At 43.5% G+C, this 21,606-nt stretch overlaps 1 protein-coding gene across 3 annotated transcripts in view; it reads left to right on the forward strand.

The window, feature by feature from the left end:
• Positions 1-2,845: 2,845 nt before the first annotated feature.
• The window catches only part of RAB3C (RAB3C, member RAS oncogene family), a 166,096-nt gene continuing 147,335 nt past the window's right edge, over positions 2,846-21,606 (forward strand). The window contains exons 1-2 of one of the 3 annotated variants that reach the window (XM_039545782.1): positions 2,846-2,906; positions 7,124-7,351. In XM_039545782.1, the coding sequence (XP_039401716.1) occupies positions 7,124-7,351 (228 nt within the window). In that variant the 5' untranslated portion in view covers positions 2,846-2,906. The other 2 variants (XM_039545781.1, XM_039545780.1) reach the window with 2 other exon arrangements.

Genomic DNA, 21,606 nt, shown 5'->3' on the forward strand with positions numbered 1-21,606 from the left:
TTTAAGTGCAAAGGAGAAAGTCGATTTTCACTCCATCTTACAGAAAGGCAAACATATGAAGGCACCTTTTTTATTCATGTGCTTCTTACTCTGGTGGATCTAAAAGTATCTGCTGAATATTAAGTTGTTCAGTGAAAGAACAAGTTTGTAAGCTTTTCCCGTTGCTAATGGAACCTGTGACAGGGCGGAACTCACCACCACGGCACCTCCTGCTGGCCATCCTGGGAATTAGCTCTCATTTCACCAGAGCACCCTTGTCTAGTGTCTCGCTCGTCGTCACTCTCGCCTCCACCTCTAGGACCCACGTCTCTCCCCGGACCATGGCATTCTCTTCTGTACACCAGCCTCCGGCGGTGTCCCAGTCGGTCCTTTCCCCCCTTCCGAGGGACTGACAGTCCTTAGTCCAATGGCTTGCCTCAGTGGCAAACTGCAGTCCTGATTCTAGCCACTCATTTCAGTGGCAAACTGCCGTCCATTCACCAGCCACTTCCCTCAGTGGCAAGGGGACGGGGGAACCTGGGCCCACCCGTTACTTTGGGTCCCGACTCAGGGATCCTATAGCTGGCAGCCACATACTGCGCCTCCTCCAACTCTGCCATCTCCTTCCCTGGGCCACTTTCCCACAGTCCTAGCACCTTTTCCGCCTTTGTACCAGGGCCTCAGTCTGGCAGCTTTCTCCTACTCTGCTGACCTGCCCAGAACTATTGGCTATTCCAATAAAGCTTCTCCTGTCTGGCTGGCACTATAAGCCTTTTCCTCATTGGCTGCATCCCATGCAGGCTCCCCAGGATGGCTTTAGCCCCTTACCTACCAGTGCGGGGCAGTCGTCCCATCACAGAACCCTATAGGAAATAACCTATTTTGTACATAGTTGTTGTGAATAACCAAGGCCTGGTCTACACTGGGGGGGTTGAACTAAGGTACGCAACTTCAGCTACGTGAATAGCGTAGCTGAAGTCGAACTACCTTAGTTCGAATTACTTACCCGTCCTCACGGCGCGGGATCGACGTCCGTGGCTCCCCCGTCGACTCCACCACCGCCGTTCACGGTGGTGGAGTTCCGGAGTCGACGGGAGCGTGTTCGGAGTTCAATATATCGCGTCTACATGAGACGCGATATATCGAACTCCGAGAAGTCGATTGCTACCCGCCGATCCGGGCGGGTAGTATGGACGTACCCGAAGTGTCGACTTGTGTTCATGAGAAGCTCTTTGTGTTTTTCTAAAAGTAAAATGTATCTGATGTCTGACATCCTTTGAATGGTTTAAGCCCATACTCTAGGAAGAGATGTACCTAAAGGTACCACGTCCCTGCGCCCCACCACTTCCTGCAGCACCCATTGGCCAGGAACGGCAAACTGCGGCCACTGGGAGCTGTGAGGAGCCGTGCCTGCGGATGGTCAATGTCAGCAAAATGTCTTGCGGCCCGCAGTCAGATTACCCTGATAGGCTGCATGCAGCCTGCAGGCCACAGGTTGCCCACCACTGCACTAGGCTGTTTGACATGTTGAGTTTTTGAAAACAGACAAATTTGCTACAGCCACTATCTTCTTTGTCTTTTTTCTTCCCATTGGTGTATTTGGCACTGAATGAACATTCATGGAAATGGAAGTCCTTTGATTATCCACAGAACAGAGCCCCATGAGCAACACAGGCAGTAGCAGTGCCTTCGCACTCCGCTGCTAATGTGTCTCAAACCTAACAGCAAGGGAAGCATTGTTAGGAACGATAAAATGTATTTCATGGGGTGTAGTCGTACTTTGAGAAATGGGATATTTTGTATTTGAGAGCTTTTTGGGAGCATAAATTCCCAGCAGTATGCAATTAAGGGGAGCGCTGTGTATCATTCTCTGTAATCCTCCCATGCTTCCCACAAATTTGCCAAGCTCAGAAGTAGGAAATGAGTCATTTGCACCTTTTGCCTTCCACACTCATAGCTAGAATAAGTGTGGATACTCTTAATCTCCAGAAATAAAAAGAGGGGTGTCATTCTAGTATGGATATGTCCAGTTTTCCCAGCACTCTGTCTGATGTATAGTACCTATGCTCCAGGCCATGAGTGTCGGGTATAATAGGCCAGGGGAGGCTCTGCCTCCCCTGGTGCTGCCGCAACCGCCAGACCCCTGGTTGCAGCGTTTTGGGATAAAGTTTTTGCTTTATTTTGCCCCATGCAGGTTCTGGGGAGGCTGAGAAGGCACATACTGCCTCCTCCGCCACCTCGGAACCTGCATGGGGCATATCAAAAAGTATCTTCCAGGGGGAGGGATAGCTCAGTGGTTTGAGCATTGGCCTGCTAAACTCAGGGTTATGAGTTCAATCTTTGAGGGGGCCACTTAGGCATCTGGGGCAAAAATCAGTACTTGGTCCTGCTAGCAAAGGCAGGGGGCTGGACTCAATGACCTTTCCAGTTCTAGGAGATAGATATATATCCCCATTTATTATTGGGGTGGGCGGGTTGGGTCCGGGGAGGGGAGGCATAGCTGTGGCCAGCCCTGGGCTTTTCCAGGCAGGGGGAGGCTTGGCTCAGGGCTTTGACCAGCCTGGCCAGGGCTCCTCCTCTCGGGGCTTTGGCCAGCCCAGCCCAGCCAGAGCTCCTCGGGGCGGGGAGAGGCTCAGAGCTTCAGCCAGTCCAGCCGGGGCTCCTCTGGGTGGTGTGGTGTGGGGTGGGTGGGGAGGCAGGGAGTTTGTGGCTCTGGCCATGGGGAGGGCATGGGCGGAAGGGGAGGAGCTGGGGGCTAGCCTCCCCAGAGTGGGGCTTCACCCACTGCCCATGCTCCAGGCTTCTGATTCTCCAGTGGAATGTCACTCCTCCAGAACTTCTATGACTCAGCCACTGTAAGAACCCATGGGCTGAGAACTGGGGTCTGCAGGATTTGATGGCAGCTCTGCTTCCTTCCAGGGGCCCAGGTATGATTGCCACCAAGAGGAATTGAGAGACTAAGTTCTTCAGGAAGTCCCATGCAAAGGGGCATGAGCAACAGCCCTCCGTGATTCCCTGATTGGCTGGCACACTGTGTATAAACCAGGAAACCATTTCTGGGAGTTGTCTCAGCAATGCAGACCTCAGGTGTGCTTCTGCCTTACACCCTGCTTGCTGTTCCTTGCTGCAGCTTGCCTTGATCCCTGACTCTCAACCTAGGCTTGGCTCCTGATCCTGGTTTACTGTCTCTCGCTTAAAACCATTGCTGACCCCAGTGAAAGACCCTGGCTTGACTTGACCCCAGTTCTTGCCTCATGCTCTCAATTTGGTAATGGACTCTGACTCTGCAGTTTTCGCCTGGCCTGGCCTGGCCTTGGGTTGATCTCTGACCTTCCGCCCCAATACTGAACAGCTCAACACATCTGTATACTTTTAAGTGCGGTTGAGGATGATAACTCTCAGGTGATAAAGTCAAGAAAGAAAATGCTTCTTCTGTGAATCTAGAATTAGTGACCATTGGGTTCAGATTTATTCCAGTTGGTATTTCAGTGATAGATGGAGCCAGGTGTGATGCTTTTATTGGATTTTGTGTGGAACAGAGTACCCATGGTGAATTGATATCATACAGGCCATATCTTATGCTTTGTCAGATGGTGTTTTAATGGTGATGGCTTGATGTTTTTGTAAACTATGTACAGCTAAAAGCTGTAAATGAGCATAAAGCTATAATTAAATAGATAAACAACATTTGATTTTCCTTTTTTGCATATGTTTACTAAGAAATCTAGTCATTTAAGATAAGGTGGAGCCATGAAAGTGTAAAGGTTTTATTTGTATTTATTACAGAAATCAGAAAGATGAAAGATTATTGATGTGTGCTGTTAGTCATAATTATTGCTTTTCATCTTAATATCATTAAACATTATCTAATTAATTCTCATCCTGACACACCTGCAAACTAAGTTTTATAAGTATTAAAGCCAGTATTTTCAAACTTGCATGCCTAAAGTTAGGTGCTGACATTCACATTTATTCACGAACCTTGGTTAATGGGAGCTGTGGGTGCTCAGCTGCTCTGAAAATCAGGCAGTTGGGTACCTGTGAGCCAGTGACATTCCCACCGTGCTCCAGATCCACACATGCTATATAAGGTCCCTTTGCTGGAGGTTGTTTTTTTTAGTGATAATTTAGGTTGAAATTTTCTGTTTTCTTCCAAAGCCTGTTTAGTAGGAGATCCTACAGGAAACCCTAGCCCCACTTGCCTCTTTAATACCCTGGCGAAGTTGACAAGGCATACGCTTCAAAGTGAGTCAGCAGAATTTTTTCAGAAGCTTTGTTCAGGCCTCTGAATCCTGCTAACAGGGTGGGTCAACAGAGAGCCCTGCATCTTTAGGCAAGGTCATGGATCCAGTCATTAGTGTAACTCCACTGACTTCACTGAGTTACTCCAGCAAGGAATTTTGCAGTATATTCAGTTTAAGATTTTGTACCACTGAATCCCATATGAAGAGAGATCATCATACAAAACAGTTTCCAACTAGACATAAGAATGTAAGAACAGAATGAAGAAGGTTTTTTCTGGAGGTTTTTCGCCTTCCTCTGCAGCATGGGGCACGGGTCACTTGCTGGAGGATTCTCTGCAACTTGAGGTCTTCAAACCGCAATTTGGGGACTTCAATAACTCAGACATAGGCTAGGGGTTTGTTATAGAAGTGGATGGGTGAGATTCTGTGGCCTGCATTGTGCAGGAGGTCAGACTAGATGATCATGATGGTCCCTTCTGACCTTAAAGTCTATGAGTCTATGTGGATTCAGGTGTCTAACTATAGGCACACAGGTTTGCGAGTTTTGATTAAGCTTCTTTAAATTTGCCATAAACAGTCAACATCAGGGTTTGCTGACTATCCTTCCTGTCTGAAACCACAATGTATGTATACTGTCATTTGTATTGCCAAATCCAAGGATTCAAAAATCATATCAGGCCCCCAAAATAATGTGATTGGCTTAAAACTAATCAGATTTTAAATAATCGGGGCTTAAATTCTCATAGAGTATTTCCCTGAGCCCTCCTCCTCCCCCACCAAAAAATGCTATGAAAACTCCAGGGGGTTGAAAATATTTACCAGAGCTCCCCTCTGGACAGCTCCGGTTGAATTTAAGCCCTGTAAATAATAATAAATGTATAACAGTGTTTTTCTTTGCTTTCTGGTGTTAGAGCCTTTAAGGCACACTCAGATCATGTTTTTCCAGAAGTGTACCTTTTTATAAATGGAAGCTTGATTCTCATGTAATCACCTAATTCCAGGACTTGGAGCCTTAAAAAAAAAAGACTGAAGACTTTTGATAAAATCGTTAGAGTTGACAACACTGTGGGCACTTTGTACATAGATAGCAGAGGAAGTACAGCTCAAGACTTCAGCTCCAAAAAACCCTCTTGAACTTGAGAGAAAGGAGAATCACCATGATCTGTGTTAGGTTTTCTATGTCCTCTCTTTGGGCCATCCAATAAAGGGGGAGACAATTACAAGCTTTTGAGTAGCTCTGATTCTGTCCAGTAGAGGGCACTGGTGCAAACACACATTCAGGCTGATACATTAAAGCACAAGGAGGATTTTTCCTTTTTCCAGTCAGTCACTTCAGTGGGAAGTTAAGAAAAGGAGTAAAGATAATTATGATGTCTTACATGACCCATGTGCAAACCTGTGAATATGTACATCACTTGTGTTCTAGAATGTGGGCAGAGAGGTGTCACTGGGAGACTGATGCAAGGCATCACAGTAGTGATTATTGAAAGTCTGTTCTGCAGCAATTAGCAATCCTGTTATATTCAAACCAGTATGTTAAAAACAACTTTTCCAACAAGTATGTTTGGAAGTCAAGAAGCCTGACAGTGTCCCTTTCAAGGTCAGGACAGTAATATCTGAAACATCTTTTGATTCCTCTGTTGAAAAAATTACTATTTGCTGAATTTATTTTGCAGAAAATTTCCAGAACACTACAGTGGCACTATTGTAAACTGTAGAGTACTGAACTATTACTGTAAAATGCGATAATATTTTTATACAGGTGCTGCAAATAAACAATTTAGTTTAGACTTTCTGATGATAATACAATGGACTATGTAGCTGCTTCTGAATGTGTAAGTAAATCATTCACATTCTTAACTAAAGATTTAAGATTCTGAGTCTGTCTGAATGGTCATGTAAGCCAACATTTTCAAACCTGAGTGCCTAAAGATAGGTTCCTAAATCTATAATTAGGCTCACAAATAAAAGTGCCCTGAATTTCAGAGGTGCTGATCGTCTGTAGCTCCCATTTATTCAGTTGTCTAAGTGTGGATTTATTAGCCTAATTTTAGGGACCCCTCTTTGAAAACATAGGTCCCCGTCACCTGTAGTATTTTACTATATAAACACTGTGCTGCATTAGCATTGTGTCCAAAATTCTGTTACTGCATATAGAAGAAGAGACTGAAAGGGAACAAAAGGAAGGGACACTTTGTCAAAAGTATTTACCAAGTGGGTGAGAGACATTGTGATAATGAAAAGGGTAGTGGCAAAATGCTTTGGGTAAGAATCTAGCTATTACAAAAGACTGTGACCTTTCCACATCCAATGGATTTCTTCGGATATAAAATAGATTAAGATTATGGCACAAGATGACAAAAGCAAGGATTGCAAAATTAAGAAGTGAATATACCCCTGTGTTCTATGCTGCATAGTTACACACCAAAAAAACCCCACTTTAATTGCTTCCTTATCTTCCCCTCTCATATATAGAAATATATAGCACTTTTGTCCTGATTAATTTCTGTATTTTTATGGTAGTATGCTGTCATATTCTTAACATTCTGTGAATATAGATTTTTTTTGTACTATATTCAGAAATTGACCTGGTCCTTTTGATGGTGTTTCTTCTTCTTCTTCTTCTTCTTCTTCTTGGTTTGTTTTTTGTTAATACTGATCAACAGTGATACACCAGACCTGATGTACCATCTCCCTGATACTGTAAGTTTTTTGCCATTATCTTTTGCAGAGGGAATTATTACCATGGATACCAGCATCATAAGAAAGACTTAGGGCCTCTGTGAACTTGTCCTTGAATTCATTGATATCTGTTGCCGAGGAATCCAATAAAATATAAATGCCTTTGATTTATAAAGTACAAAAGACCATAAAAAAATCCTTTTTATTTTGATTTACAGATGGCATCTGCTCAAGATTCCAGATATGGTCAGAAAGACACATCTGACCAGAACTTTGATTATATGTTCAAATTGCTCATCATTGGCAACAGCAGTGTCGGGAAAACCTCCTTTTTGTTCCGTTATGCTGACGATTCCTTTACATCTGCATTCGTAAGCACAGTTGGGATCGATTTCAAAGTCAAAACAGTTTTCAAAAATGAAAAAAGGATTAAACTACAGATCTGGGTAAGCTGAAAAACACATGTCCTCTGAATGTTGTGTGTGGTTGTGACACAATATACAGCTATTGTTCTACTTCAGGGTATGCTTCTTTCCATGTTCTCTGATCAGGGCTGGCTCCAGGCACCAGCGCAGCAAGCAGGTACCTGGGACGGGCAATGGAAAGGGGCGGCACGTCCGGCTCTTTGGTGGGAATTCGGCAGCGGGTCCCTCAGTCCCTCTCGGAGGGAAGGACATGCCACTGAATTGCCACCGATCGCGGCTTTTTTTTTGCCGCTTGGGGCGGCAAAAGCGCTGGACCCGGCCCTGTCTCTGATGTAGATTATTTCTAGTACTCTGTATTAATACATATGGCACAGTACTGAAAAGCACTCAGCCAGATTTATTAAGAGCTAATTCCCACTGTAATCTAAACTTAAATACCTTTACAAATCTGGCCCTAGAGCTCTTTTCTGCATTATCCAATTGTCTAATATATTAAAAAGTGTGGTTATTTTTTGCTCAAATGCAGCAGAATTCACATTCTGTAGTAGATCCCCTGAGAAATACAACAGGAGACATTCCTGGCATATTCACATGTGTACGAATGGACTATCTTAGATGTACAGTAAATACTGAGGACTGTCCTGAAATACCGGTAAAGGTCTGTCTCCTTCCCACAAAATGAAGGAAATTCTGAATCCAGGAGCTACAGTAGAGGGTCTATGGAAAGACTTTTCCTTCCACTTACATGGCTGGAAAGGAGCAAACGTGGGAAAACAGAAGAGACCATTTGACAGTTCTGCTGGCTGGGAGCTTGCAGAAACCCTTCTGTGTAGATGGGGCTGTTCAGTTCAGGAATGGGAGGAAGCATGTCAGAAACAGGGAAGTCTGATGCCAGGGGGCAGGTGTTCTCTGTGGCAAGCGTCTCTCAGACCCCCAAGGATATTCCAGTGGATATTTATGCGGAAGTTGCTGATGCTCATAGTAACATTAAGTCCTGCTCCAACCCCTTTGCAGAGATTGGCATAGCCCAAACAGAGGAGACAATGTTAGCAGAGCTCCTAAGGAATCCATATGGCCAAGGCTGGGGAAAAAGGGCTGGACATCCCATTAGCATTAATGCTTCCTTTCCATGTAGTTCCCGGTGATCTGAGGCTTTTAAAACCTTGCCCCAGGTCTCCTCCATGAACCCTCCCTAGTAAGTCAAGCCCTACTGAGAGGAACACTGAGGCCTTGTCTATACAAGAAAAATGCCTCGTGTTAGAACACATTTACTAACATGATATTAAACTTGATTTCACCTTTAGGATGGACAAGGACAAGTCATGTTTAAAATCATTTTAGATGATCATCGCTAACCCTGCAGTGCCGCAGGATTAACTATGACCTGACCAGCTAACACATTTTTGACATCATTGTAGATAAAGTGTATTAACAGGTTTTCTAACATGATGAATATCCCTGGGTAGATATGGTATATAAAGCCACCCATTGTTCTGTGGTCCCTCTGAGACAGGGCCGCATCATCTTTGTCTCTTAATTTCCTTGCTTTTATCAATTTAGGTCATATCCTTAACATGATTATAACATACAATGCTGACATTAGTTAATTGCTTGCAGTGCATGCTCTTTCACAGTAATGACATGGCAAGCTCACAGCAGCACCTTTGGAAACTATGATGATTACATGGTAATTCATGTTGACACAACCTCATTATCTCCTGATAATAGACCAGTAAAATTGTATTTCTATTATAGTCTTTATACAGTTCTCCTTCATTTTTTTTAAAAATCACAAAGTGGCCTCTACAATAGATTTAATTGGTCATGTCTCTCCTAGCAAAAGCGGCAACATTCGTTTACAACATTATAGTAATGTGTATAGTTTGACACCAACATATTTCTTATCATACTTCTTCATTGTAGACTATGAATACGTACTTGGTTTAAAGGAGTCTATTAATCTGAATGATCTACAAAGTGACATAGAGAAGCTGGCTTTTGGAGATGCACGCTAGCCACCTAGAATAAGCCTCCTGTTCTATCAAAACAGGCACCTCCATTGTTGTGGTGGTTTGCATTACAGTATCTGCAGAAGGCCGCTGTACTGAGATAGGGGCCACCATTGTGCTAAGCACTCGGTGAATACACCCTATGAGACAGCCCCTGCTCCAAAAGCTTGTAATCTAAGTGGACAAGCCACACAAAGAGTGGGAGAGGAAACAGAGGGGAAATGACATGTCCAAGACCACATAGTGGCAGTGGCAGAGCCATAGAACTTAGATCTTCTGATGCCTACTCTAGGGCTCTCTTCACTAGACCATGCTGCCTCTCATCATTTGGTTGTATGAAACTTTTAATGCTGTATCTTAGAAAACCTTGTCACTGCACATTGAACCAATATAGTGTCTGTTATTTTAGATTTAGTGTTTTGCAGTATATCATTTGTGTTGCCCTTAGGTATGCTAGAGTAAAACTGTATGGCTGTTGAACCCCTGAAGCCCTCATATATAATATCTCCCAGGAAACTATTCCAGGGAGCACGTTTTTAAATAAATGGATTATTTTTACCTCCTCTCATAAACTGTATTGACAGCCATACTATTCTTGGTATGCAGTATCTAGATATGTAGCATCATATTGTATTGTACTTTGTTATTTTTATTTGACTACAGAATGTCTTTTTGAAATGAATGGTATTCCTGCACCATTCAGTTCAGTTTCAAACGTCATGTTAGTAACACTGCATTGACTACATGAAGCACGGAGTTGGGTGAATCACAGCAAACATGATCAGATGTTCTTTCTAGGGAGATATATGCATTGGCCTACAATGCTCCCTTGAACTTCAGTGGCAAAACACTGTGACTTTAACATATATGAAATCAAAATGTGCTGGCAAATCTCACTTATTTTGACCAACCAAACCAAATTAGAAACTAAAAGCAATTTTTAAGTATCAGTTCTGAACAAAGAGATGGAGACTAAAATGCTTTGCAATGAGTAGCATATGAAGTCCCACTATGCTGTTCTTGCGGGGAACTAAAATGTTATACAGGTCACTAGAGCCACCAAAGTCCCTTCTTGGAGTCCCCTTCAACTACCTGAAAGGGGGTTCCAAAGAGGATGGCTCTAGACTGTTCTCAGTGGTAGCAGATGACAGAACAAGGAGTAATGGTCTCAAGTTGCCCTGGGGGAGGTTTAGGTTGGATATTAGGAAAAACTTTTTCACTAGGAGAGTGGTGAAGCACTGGAATGGGTTACCTAGGGAGATGGTGGAATCTTCTTCCTTAGAGGTTTTTAAGGTCAGGCTTGACGAAGCCCTGGCTGGGATGATTTAATTGGGGATTGGTCCTGCTTTGAGCAGGGGGTTGGACTAGATGACCTCCTGAGGTCCCTTCCAAACCTGATAGTCTATTATGTCATCTGTCCCATATGTTCTCATTACTATGCTTTAACCATTCATTTTGACATGTTTAGGCCTTAGTTCCTTAAGCTACTTACACATGTGCCTAATTTAAGCATGTTAGAAGTCCCATTGCAGTCAGTGGAACTAGAATATTGACTTGATGTCAGTGGGACTATTCACATGTGTGACTACTTTGCTGAACAGTGGCCTTATCAAAGCCTAATTGTCTTCCCTATATTCCATCAATGTTTTCTGGTGCCAGTAGGTTTGTATGCTTCTCTTTTACCCAATCTCTCAGTGCTCAGAATCCTTTTTAATGAACCTAGTCCTTAGTGTTCTAAATGAAATAGACTGTAAATTTCCAGCTATAAAAAAAAAACACCACCACAGAAAACACCAACTTGCATTAAACTAGAGTTAAAATGTCAAGTGCATATCAGTAACTTGGTGGTAAAATCCATATAATAATGCTGTAGTCAATAAACAAAACACATAAACAAATTAACAAAAAACTACTAATAATTGAGAAACTCATTTGAAGCTTCTGGGACAAATTTATTTCTTGTGCTAAGACATGGCAAAAAAGCATAAGAAAATTTTTAAGGGTATGATTGACACTTAGAAAAAAAGCCCTTTCTTATCAAAGCATGAATAACACTTAGGAAAAAAATAAGTCCCCTTTCTTACAAACATCTGATGCAAGCCACCTCACATTTGGTAAAAACAAATTGTCCTCTGGCTAGATTCTGCCCTGTGTATGGCTAGTCTGTACTGGGTGCAAGGCAGCAGGTTTAAGGTGCTCACAATTCCTGCTCAGCCACAAATCCCAAAAGGAGCCAATGTAACCCCATTAGTGGGCAGTGCTGGTTGATGAAGAACATGAACATGATGGCCAGAGGATATATTTATCCAGTGCCTCACCTGGGCATCTGTAGCATGTGCTGCTACTATGAAACCCTAGTCATAACTTAAAGCAGCCCTCTGTTTGGTGGAATCCTTGTGGGAGGGCAGCAGTGCCATCACAACTTGCCTTTGCTGTGAGTGAATCCCTTCTGGGGCCCAGCTGCCCCTGCTACTGCAGTGAATCTAAATCAGTGGAACTACTAGCTTGAATAAGGCTTGTAGGATTGGGGCTTTTGGACATACTGTCATGCTATTCCATGTAGTGCTACCTAGGCATTGTCCTGGTCTCCTCCATCTAAATGCAAGTCACATAAGGGTCTTTTATTCTGGCATACTGTATTTCTCAGTGATATTTGTGTTCATGAGTCATTATTTTTCCAAGCTGTTTTTGTAGAGCCTGTTTGAGATGTTTGGGGTTTTCAACAACAGATGCTAAGAATTCACACAGGGAAGGAAAGCCCATTAGCTTGCACATTGCATGCTAATAAGATATCCCTAAACAGATAAATATTATGCTTTTATGTTACACAGAGAACTGTCATTATAATCTTGAGGGAATATTTCATCCAAATGTAGCATGGGGGACTTCAGTAACTTCCAGAAATCGTCTGTTTCATTTAATTAAGACAGACATCCTCATTTTCCTTTATCTTCCACTGACCTGTTCCAGACTCTGCCCCTTACCCCTCTTCTTTTATTTTATTTCTATTACAGTAGCACCTGGAACAGTAATCAAATTCAGGGTTCCACTGTGCTAGGGCCTGTACAGACAAATAGCAAAGAAGTTAGTCCTTCCCTGAGGGTACTCACCATTGACATGTCAGAGAGGAGGCAATAGGTGGGAAAGAGAGACAGTTGGATGGGGGGTGAGTGAGAAGATGAGGTAACAAATGAACAGTTTATCAGTAAAATAGAAGCTTCAGCTCACCATTCAACACCACATGGTACCGATTGAAAGGCATCCCAGCAGAGGTAGGTGTAAGTGTGCATTTAAAAGAGGATACGGTGAGGGATGGGGGGTTTTACTCATGCATGGGGGTGGCGTGGGAGAAAGATCAGAGAGGTTTGAGGGAGAAGAGGACAAGCAGGTGATCAGAGCCGATACCATTAGCTAAGCAAATGTGGGAGTGTGCATATGCTAAATTTTCCTTTTGACAACAAGTAATCCATGCAAATCTGGCTCTGTGCAAATCCCCCTGAAGAAGGGATTATGGGTGTGTCCCTGCAATCCTGGTAGAGACAAAACAGAAGTCTGTACAGTTTGCCTGTGCAAGAAATGCCAGATTGGGCCTTGTTTTGGGAGTAAAGTATACACAAATCCACTATCCACAGGCCACATGTTGTTTCCAAGAACACAAGGCTAGTGTTTTATGTGTGTAGATCCAGGGCCTGATCCTGCCAGGTGATGAGCAATCCTTGGTGAGATGCAGAACACTCTCAGCTTGTGAGTTTAGTGGGAAGAGAGGGTACTTGGCACCTGGCAGGAGAGCCTTAGCATCTTTCAAAGTCTGCACTTACACAGGATACACAAATTATCTTTGCTAAGGCTAGAACTAAAAGAAATGTTTTCAGCATTAGAATAGTTATAGCTTTTGCTGCTGAAATTGCCCTTTGTTGTGTAATGTTAACATTGTTTACATTTCCCTGACATTTCTTCTCTCTTGCTATCAACTTTTCCTGAGATTGAGAGACACATTGACTCTTCTGATGTGCAAAATGGCAAGACATGTAAAGCTACTTGGTTGTCTAAAGTCTATTCGAAGACAAGCTTCAGAATGTTAATATTTCTGCTTTATATAGTTATAAAGAGCATGGTTATTTTTGTTTGTTTCTTTTCAGAACTTTTCATTCCTCCTGCATTACTTTCAGAATATTCTTATTTGCGTAGATACATACTGAAACTTCTGATTGTCTTCCAGCTGGACCATCCGTTACTCCAGCTGAAGTTGTGTTGTTAGGCAGTTGTGTGGCTTCAGAGATTGGTAGTAGGTACAGACCCTCTCAGCTCTAGGGTGCTGGTTTAAATCAGCTCAGGCTAGTAGTAATCAATAGTTGTGTCCAGCTGATGGCTAGTTTGGTGGTCTCAATCCAATCAACATGTGTCCACACTGCAAACACCAGCTTCCACAACTGGTACTGAAGCCCTGATCTTGCAAACACTTATTCACATACTTAACTTTAATCGTGTAAGCAGGCCACTGATTTTGTTAGTGCTAGCACATGCTTAAAGTTAAGCATATGCATAAGTGTTTGTAGGATTGTGGCCAAAGACGCTTTGGAGAATGTGAGGAAGCTTCTGCTGCTACTATTCTGTAGATAAACATCAAGCCAGCAGCTTTCACAAATACTAAATCCCACTTCTTGTCCATATTCATTAGTGTTTTAATGGATTTTGAGATTCTTGTGTGGAAGAAATTTTCCTTATCTGCTGTGTAATCCTAGATGCATCACATGTGTTCCAGCTCTTCTGTGGTCACATCATGCCATGTATCATAGCTGTACGTCTTATACGCCATGATAGAGCCCTTCATCATCAACAAAGGGACAAGTCTGTATTCAGAGGCAAGGACTAATGTGAAACAGAAGGCAGTGCTTAACATAACTAAACATCTCATTAAGGTGCAGAAACATATGTCATCTTAACCTTGCTGTTTAAGTGAAAGTGTCCATGGGGGTTCTTCAGTAGAAAAGTTACTAATTTAAGGCATAACCTGGTCATAAATGTAGGTATAGGCGCCGACTCTGTGGGTGCTCTGGGGCTGGAGCACCCATGCAGAAAAAAATAGTGGGTGCTTAGCACCCACCGGCAGCCTCAATGTCTGATCAGCTCCTCCCTCTCTCACTCAGTGCTTCCTGTCCAACATGATCAGCTGTTCAGTGACAAGCAAGAGGCTCTGGGTGGGAGCAGGTGGAGCAATGGTGGAACGCGCTAGCGGGAGGGGCAGGAAGGGGTGGGGCAGGAGCCAGAAGAGACGGGTGGGGTGGAGCCTTGGGGGAAGGGGTGGAATGGGGGCAGGGCTTGGGGTGGACTGGGGGTTGAGCACCCCCGAGGAAAGTGGAAAGTCAGCGCCTCTGAATGGAGAGCTAAAAGGGTCCTTGCTGCAGTATGACTCAGCCAGATTTCCTCACTGGATATCTGGGAATCAGGGATAGCTCTGCCAGACTTTTAGGGAATGTCTACATTGTAATTAAAAACCTGCGGCTGGCCCGTGCCAGTTGGCTTAGGCTCAGGGGCTGTTTAATTGCAGTGTAGCTGTTCGTGCTTGGGCTGGAGCCTGGGCTCCAGGACCCTGTGAGGTTGGAGGGTTCCAGGGTTCAGGCTGGAGCCCGAACATCTACAGTACAATTAAACAGACCCTTGGCCTGAGCACCAGAAGCCCAAGTCAGCAGGGACGGGTCAGCTCCGCGTGTCTAATAGACATACCCTAAGAGAGTCCAGCTGTATATGACTCCTGTTCAACCTGCCCCAGCTTTGCCATGACCCCACCCTCAATCTACACCCCTTTGGGGAAGTCAATTGATGAACTATCATGTACCACAAACTCTGCCCCCAGCAACTTTCTAGCTTGACCCTATTCATGTACACAAGAATCGGGAGGACACTGCACGAGCTCTTTGAAAAAATGTGGCAGCAGGAAAGTGTATCCAGAGTGTTAGGATATAGATATTCAGGCCTGTCTTCAAAGGCCTATACTTTAAGAATTTAAGTGTATTCTTATCACTTAGCTCGTTATAGAGGTATTAAAGAAAGAATCAAAATCACTGTCTGTATGTGTAAGAGCCTTCTCTCACTGTGACAGTCTGAGGCCTGGTTCTTAGGCTAAGGCCTTCGGCTAAGCAGCAGAGGCAGCCATAAACTGGGAAGTGTATGGTCACATCCTCACATTCCAAACTAGTCACATTGAAATAAGGTGCTATTGGGCTGTTAGGAATACAATCCTGTCCTGATATTCCTGTCACCTCCAGAGAAAGGGAAGAGAATAGAAGATGTAAAAGGAAACTTAGTTTGATAGGATCCTGTCTGGCAAGAACTCACTTATCAATAGCTGGGATGTGAAATCCTCATTTCTGTATTGTTCTATCACTGTAGTCTCCACTTCCCTATTGTTTGTCTGTATAATCTCTGTCTGGTTTTGTGATTGTTTCTGTCTGCTGTATAATTAATTTTGTTGGGTGTAAAACAATTAAGGTGGTGGGATATAATTGGTTAAATAACCATGTTACAATATGTTAGGATTGGTTAGTTAAATATCAGTAAAATGATTGATTAAGGTATAGCTAAGTAGAACTCAAGTTTTACTATATAGTCTGCAGTCAATCAGGAAGTAAGGGGGGGAATGAGAACAGGGACTGGGGGAATTGGGATGATGTTTTGCTAAGGAGGGGAATGGGAACAGGAACAGGGACACAGGCAAGGCTCTGTGGTGTCAGAGCTGGGAAGGGAGACATTAAGGAAGGAAACTGGAATCGTGCTTGCTGGAAGTTCACCCCAATAAAAATTGTATTGTTTGCACCTTCGGACTTCGGGTATTGTTGCTCTCTGTTCATGCGAGAAGGACCAGGGAAGTGAGAGGGTGAAGGAATAAGCCCCCTAACTCAGAGCTTAATATGAATAGAAATATTGTAATTAGTTTGTAATATTTCAGCAAGGTAATTGAAGTATATTTAAGATACCTGTACTGCTGCAATGAATGGATCATCTGCAAAGGGAAGGAAAACCCATAGCTATATGCTAATAAGATTTGTGATGCACACTAGAACAGAGCATTTCTCTCTCATTATGTATGTAGAGAACTATTTGAAGAATCATTTCCACTGGGTATTGTTTGGCATAGAGTGTTCTTCGGTTCTCAGTTTAAAAATTAAGGTCCAGAACTTTGGGTGGGGTGAATATTGACAGAGTACGAGTCAGGGTGATGTGTAAGGGTTGTTTAGAGTTGTCCTTTGCTTTCTGGTGCAGCTGTGTGAAACCATCCTCCCTGTGCAGTGTCGGAGCATTTTGAGGTCAGCTTTAAATGAAACTGGGTTGAAAGGGGCATAAGTGAACATAACCACAAGCCAGGATTAGTTTGGCATAAGAGCACCCCCTTTTATCTAACCATTTTCTCTAGTATTCTGTCAACAGGCCAGGGTGCATGGTATATGAGCCCCTATAAGAGCTCTGTGCCACTTCAGGGTAATCCTTACACTAGCTGATCCTCCATGGGCCAGGCATTTAGCTTTTATGAACCCAAGTACAATGAAGGACTATTGCAAAGCAGCCATACTCTAGATTTAGCTCTGTATCTAGACCAGTACATCTCCTGATTGATTAGTGGTTACGTAAGAAATATCCGTGAAACTATAAGGTTTGTGAGCACTGCACCTGTTCCTAATAAAGAATTGTTTATTGCCTGTTTCTGCTGCAAGAGAAGGATAATTTGCCTGGCTTGACTGCTCTGAATAATAATATTGTGCCATTTTACCAATCCAGCAATAAAGGCAAGTAAATAGAAAGGCAGGGATGACTTGCTTGTTAACCCAATACAATTGTTATTGTATTTGCTGCTAGTTAGCACCTTTTTTATTTTTCTCCATAGTTTCTGGCTAGACTGAACTTGTTATATATAATGTTGTTTGTTTCTCAGGTCATGTCTACACTATACACTTAAGTCGACCTGTGTTATGTTTCCTGTTAGTGCCATGCATTAGGAGCTCATTAAATCCTGAATGAAGTAAAGGTTTCAAACAACAGCCAACAGCAGAAGCAAAGAAGTGTATATAGTCCTGCTACTGCTGAATATGGGGTGGGCAGCCTGTCACCACCTCAGAGATATTTCTGAAGGATGAGAGGTAGATTGGGGTCAACTTGCTAGCCTCAGGAAGAGAGAGGCTGGGGGCAGGATCCACCCACTCACTTCCTACCCACTTGCTGCATGGTTAGGAAGTGAGGTTAGGTGGGATGAAGGTCAGTCAGACGTCATCAGGTAAGGGACGATCATGAGACCTCTGTTATGGGTGCGGAAGGAAAGTCTCAGCCAGACTTTTATTTGAAAATTAAATAGGCAGGAATATGTAGCAGTGCAGAGATTCTAATAAAGATTAGAGAAAAAGGCTACACTGCTGTATTTTATTGGTTAGCAATACACTGAGCAAAAAGGCTACACTGCTGTATTTTATTGGTTAGCAATACACTGAGCATGAATTAATACAGTACAACTCACCCCCTGCCATGACTTATTGCTGAAATCTACATATGGTTGTTAAATTGAGTTGCTTTTGTTTAATCAGCATAGGAGAGTATAGGGACAATATTGGTTCCATGACCTAATTGTGAATTTAGATTTTTTTTTTATGGTAGAGAAGTATCTCTCATGCTGGGAGAACTGAGAGGAGGAAAGTAATAAAGAGAGAGGGACAGATAGGTCTGTTGCAGTCAGTGCTAATGTGGCTTCGGTGAAGCATCCGCAGGCGTGCCTGTGGGAGGTCCACCGGAGCTGCGGGACCAGCGGACCCTCCGCAGGCATGTCTGCAGGAGGTCCACCGGAGCCGCGGGACCGGCAACTGCCAAAGTGCCCCCTGCGGCGTGCCACCCTGCTTGGGGCGGCGCAATTCCTAGAGCCGCCCCTGCCCATAGCCCAGTGCTTGTCTTAGGTACCCTTGAATTAGATGTTTGGAGGTTTACTCTTTTTGTGTGCCATGGGAAGAAATTGTAGAGGGTTTAGAAAGTGCTTTGGTATTGGGCTGAGGTAATGGCAAAGCATGATGCCCCAGAGTATGGTCAAACCAAGTGCTGACCTAGTGTGGAAATGCAGAAAAAAGACAATGTTGGAAACAAATTTGGTACTTGATTTCTGGAACGCTATCTTTTAATTGACTTTCAAATAGTACCTGAACTATCTTTTCACCAGTCAAATAGGATATGTCATTGCCTTCTTCTGGGAAAAGCTCCATTCCTCCTTTTTGGAGCTGTGCATTCTATTCAATGTGTACAGTAGGACCGAGGAAATGAGATCACCGTAACTTTCAAAGTCAGGCCCATAGGCACCTGTGAATGAGCCATAATCCTTAGAAAACAGCAGGATCACAGGAAATAAGAACGTTTTGACTGCATGGCCCCTCACAACAGCATCTTTTTGAGAGCTGTCTCCGGGTGATGGCACAAACAGGCATGAAGGAGCTTGAAGGTGAGGTGTGTCTGGAATAGAACTTTTCTACTCTCATGCATACTGAAGGAAATGGTGTCTCAGAGAAAGGTATCAGACCCATTCCAGGATAAGCTTAAGGTGCCTGTCTTGGTGCTATCTCTAGTTCTCAAAGAATTTCAACATGGCTTAGCTGGTATATGCATATCTCGCAGCTCCAGACTGAATGTTTTCCTGCTCTTGCTTGTAATAAGCTGTGAAGTATCCTTATGGTCTCCTATCCCTCTAAAACAACAGCCTTGTAAATCATAGGCTCATTCATTACAGTATTTGGTGTAAATATCACCGATCTCTCTACAGGGCCCTGTTCTCTCACCACAGCATATGAAGTCAATAGGACTTACTGATATCCTAAACTAGACGTGGACCCAATGATGGCTGCTCTCATCAGTAATGTCCATTCTCCACAAAGCCAGCCTTGTTTTTTCTATCTTTCTGAATATCGTGTTCTGAAATGGCATGGCAGCAGTCAAGAGACTAGAGCCCTCAGGGTTTGATTCTCCATATGCCTACCACCTGGTGTAGCCATTTACAAATCAAAATGGATGTGTTTTGCACATGCTTTACTTAAGTACTAAATAATAACTTAACACAGCAACCTCGTTTAATATCAGAGACTAATGAATAATTAAAAATGAGGAATGACATATCTGGCTGTGGTCATTCTGCCAACTTCATGATAAATAAGTGGATGGCAGAAGATCTTGGAGGACAACTGTTTGGATTGGTTTTGGATGAGGAAGTGTGTATATTTTGGACATACTGAGAAGATGCTGGAGAAACTGTTGGAGGTGGCAAAGGATGATATTTAGAAGTATCTGAGCCCAGCTGCTCTCTTTTCTCTCTAGTGACTGTGATTTTGTAAGTTTATCTAATACATTTCTGGCCCTCACCCCAAGCAATGAAGTACTGTTCCTGTGCAAAGCGGAGGCTGCAGCACAAAGTGAACCACCATCGGTGTAGTTACAGACTCAAGGCAAAGGCACAGGAGCATGACACGGCAGTTAAAGCACAGCGGAGGGAAGCAGTATATTTTTCTAAGCCTTGTTTCTCCTTTCCCTCTCAGAGATCAGTTTTTTAAGCTTCAGGTTTTTTATTTTTATTTTTTTTCTCCCTTCATTTATTTCTGTCTTGCAGCGAGGCTATACCACAGCAGATATGCCTGAGTCAAGGGAGGTCCGTAAAAAAGAAATATTTTGATTAATTTTTAATGCTCAAACATTTCCAGCCAAACTCTGCCTGCTTTTAACTCCTTTTGGACAAAACCAGCCCATAGCTCTGTACGGAGGGCTTCCAAGCAGTGGAATAGTGCAGTTCCGCTGTGCAAGGAGATGTGGGTGGCAGACAGCGGCGGCTCCAGGCACCAGCGCTCCAAGCGCGTGCCTGGGGCGGCAAGCCATGGGGAGCAGCCTGCTGGTCACCGTGAGGGCGGCAGTCAGGCTGCCTTCGGCAGCTTGCCTGCGGGAGGTCCGCCAGTCCCGCGGATTTGGCAGCAATTCGGCGGCAAGTACGCTGAAGCCGCGGGACCGGCGGACTGCAAGACCAGCGGACCTCCCGCAGGCAAGCCACCGAAGGCTGCCTGACTGCCGTGCTTGGGGCGGCAAAAAAGCTAGAGCCGCCCCTGGTGGCAGAACTTGGGGTGGCTAGACAGCAGTTTTACACTTCCCTGGCTGAATATTCCTGATCTCACCAGAGGGAGTCAGAGTCCATGCATGCACACAGATACTGAATTAAGATTGCATGGGTAACCATAATTCTGGCATTTTCTACTTTTTGAGAGCTTGACTTTGCAGCCTTAGCAATGTTCTTTTAATGGAGCTGCTTAGTATGGAATATATTATATAGGCCAAATTCATCAGTATACTCCAGCACCACAAGGAAATCTGGTTTAGCTTATTGGTGAAAAAGGCCCAAAGAACATACTTTGCCTACCTTTTAAAACATTAGACATTATTTTTGTCTTGCTCCATACAGCAATTAAAAGAAGTCACACATAGTAATTTTAAAAGTACTTCAGGAACAACATCTTCTTCTCCTTTTGTCTCATTAAAGATAACTACTGTGCCAGTTCTACAAAACCTGGCCAATCTGGGGCTTTTATGGGCAGTCTGACACTTCATGCCCATATTATAGCTTTGATCAGTTGTGCCTCAACAGTGTTTTTTAAATGTGGGCAACTGACTCCTTGTTTTCAATCAGATTTAATTCTTTGTAACTGAACCCTCACTGCTCCCTTAGAAACAACCCAAAAGAGTAAAGGAACTGCTTCTCACTCACTGTGACCCATCTTCCTGGGAACCCAAATCATATAATATTTCCAGGGGTGCCAGGTTTTGGCATTTTGGAGACCCTTTTTTTCTGGAAGGGTGGCTTTGAATGTGCATATGTAGTTTGTTGTTTGTTTTTTTACTTTAAACATCACTCACCTCCTGAAGGCTTACCTTAAGGTGAATTTGATTGGCAATGTGATTTAATTGCTGTGCATGACCAGTCAGCAGCCACACTATAGTAGGAAAGACAAGCTTGGAGTACTACAGCAGAAGACATTTCCTTCTCTCCTATATAATTAAATGAAGGGATGTACTCTGATCATCACCTGAACAGATTTGTGTAAATGCAAGGCATTGTGGTCCCTCGTTCAAACTGAACTTCTAGACCTATGGTTTGCTCATCATTAATCATGCCATGAAAGAGACATCAGAAAAGTACATGATAATAACTGTACTGATTTCTGTGTCAGTTAAATTGTAAATAACTAATATTCAGGACCTGAGCCTCATCTG

The sequence above is a fragment of the Mauremys reevesii genome, linkage group 6 (genome assembly GCF_016161935.1).
Source record: "Mauremys reevesii isolate NIE-2019 linkage group 6, ASM1616193v1, whole genome shotgun sequence".
NCBI classification, from domain to species: Eukaryota; Metazoa; Chordata; order Testudines; family Geoemydidae; genus Mauremys; species Mauremys reevesii.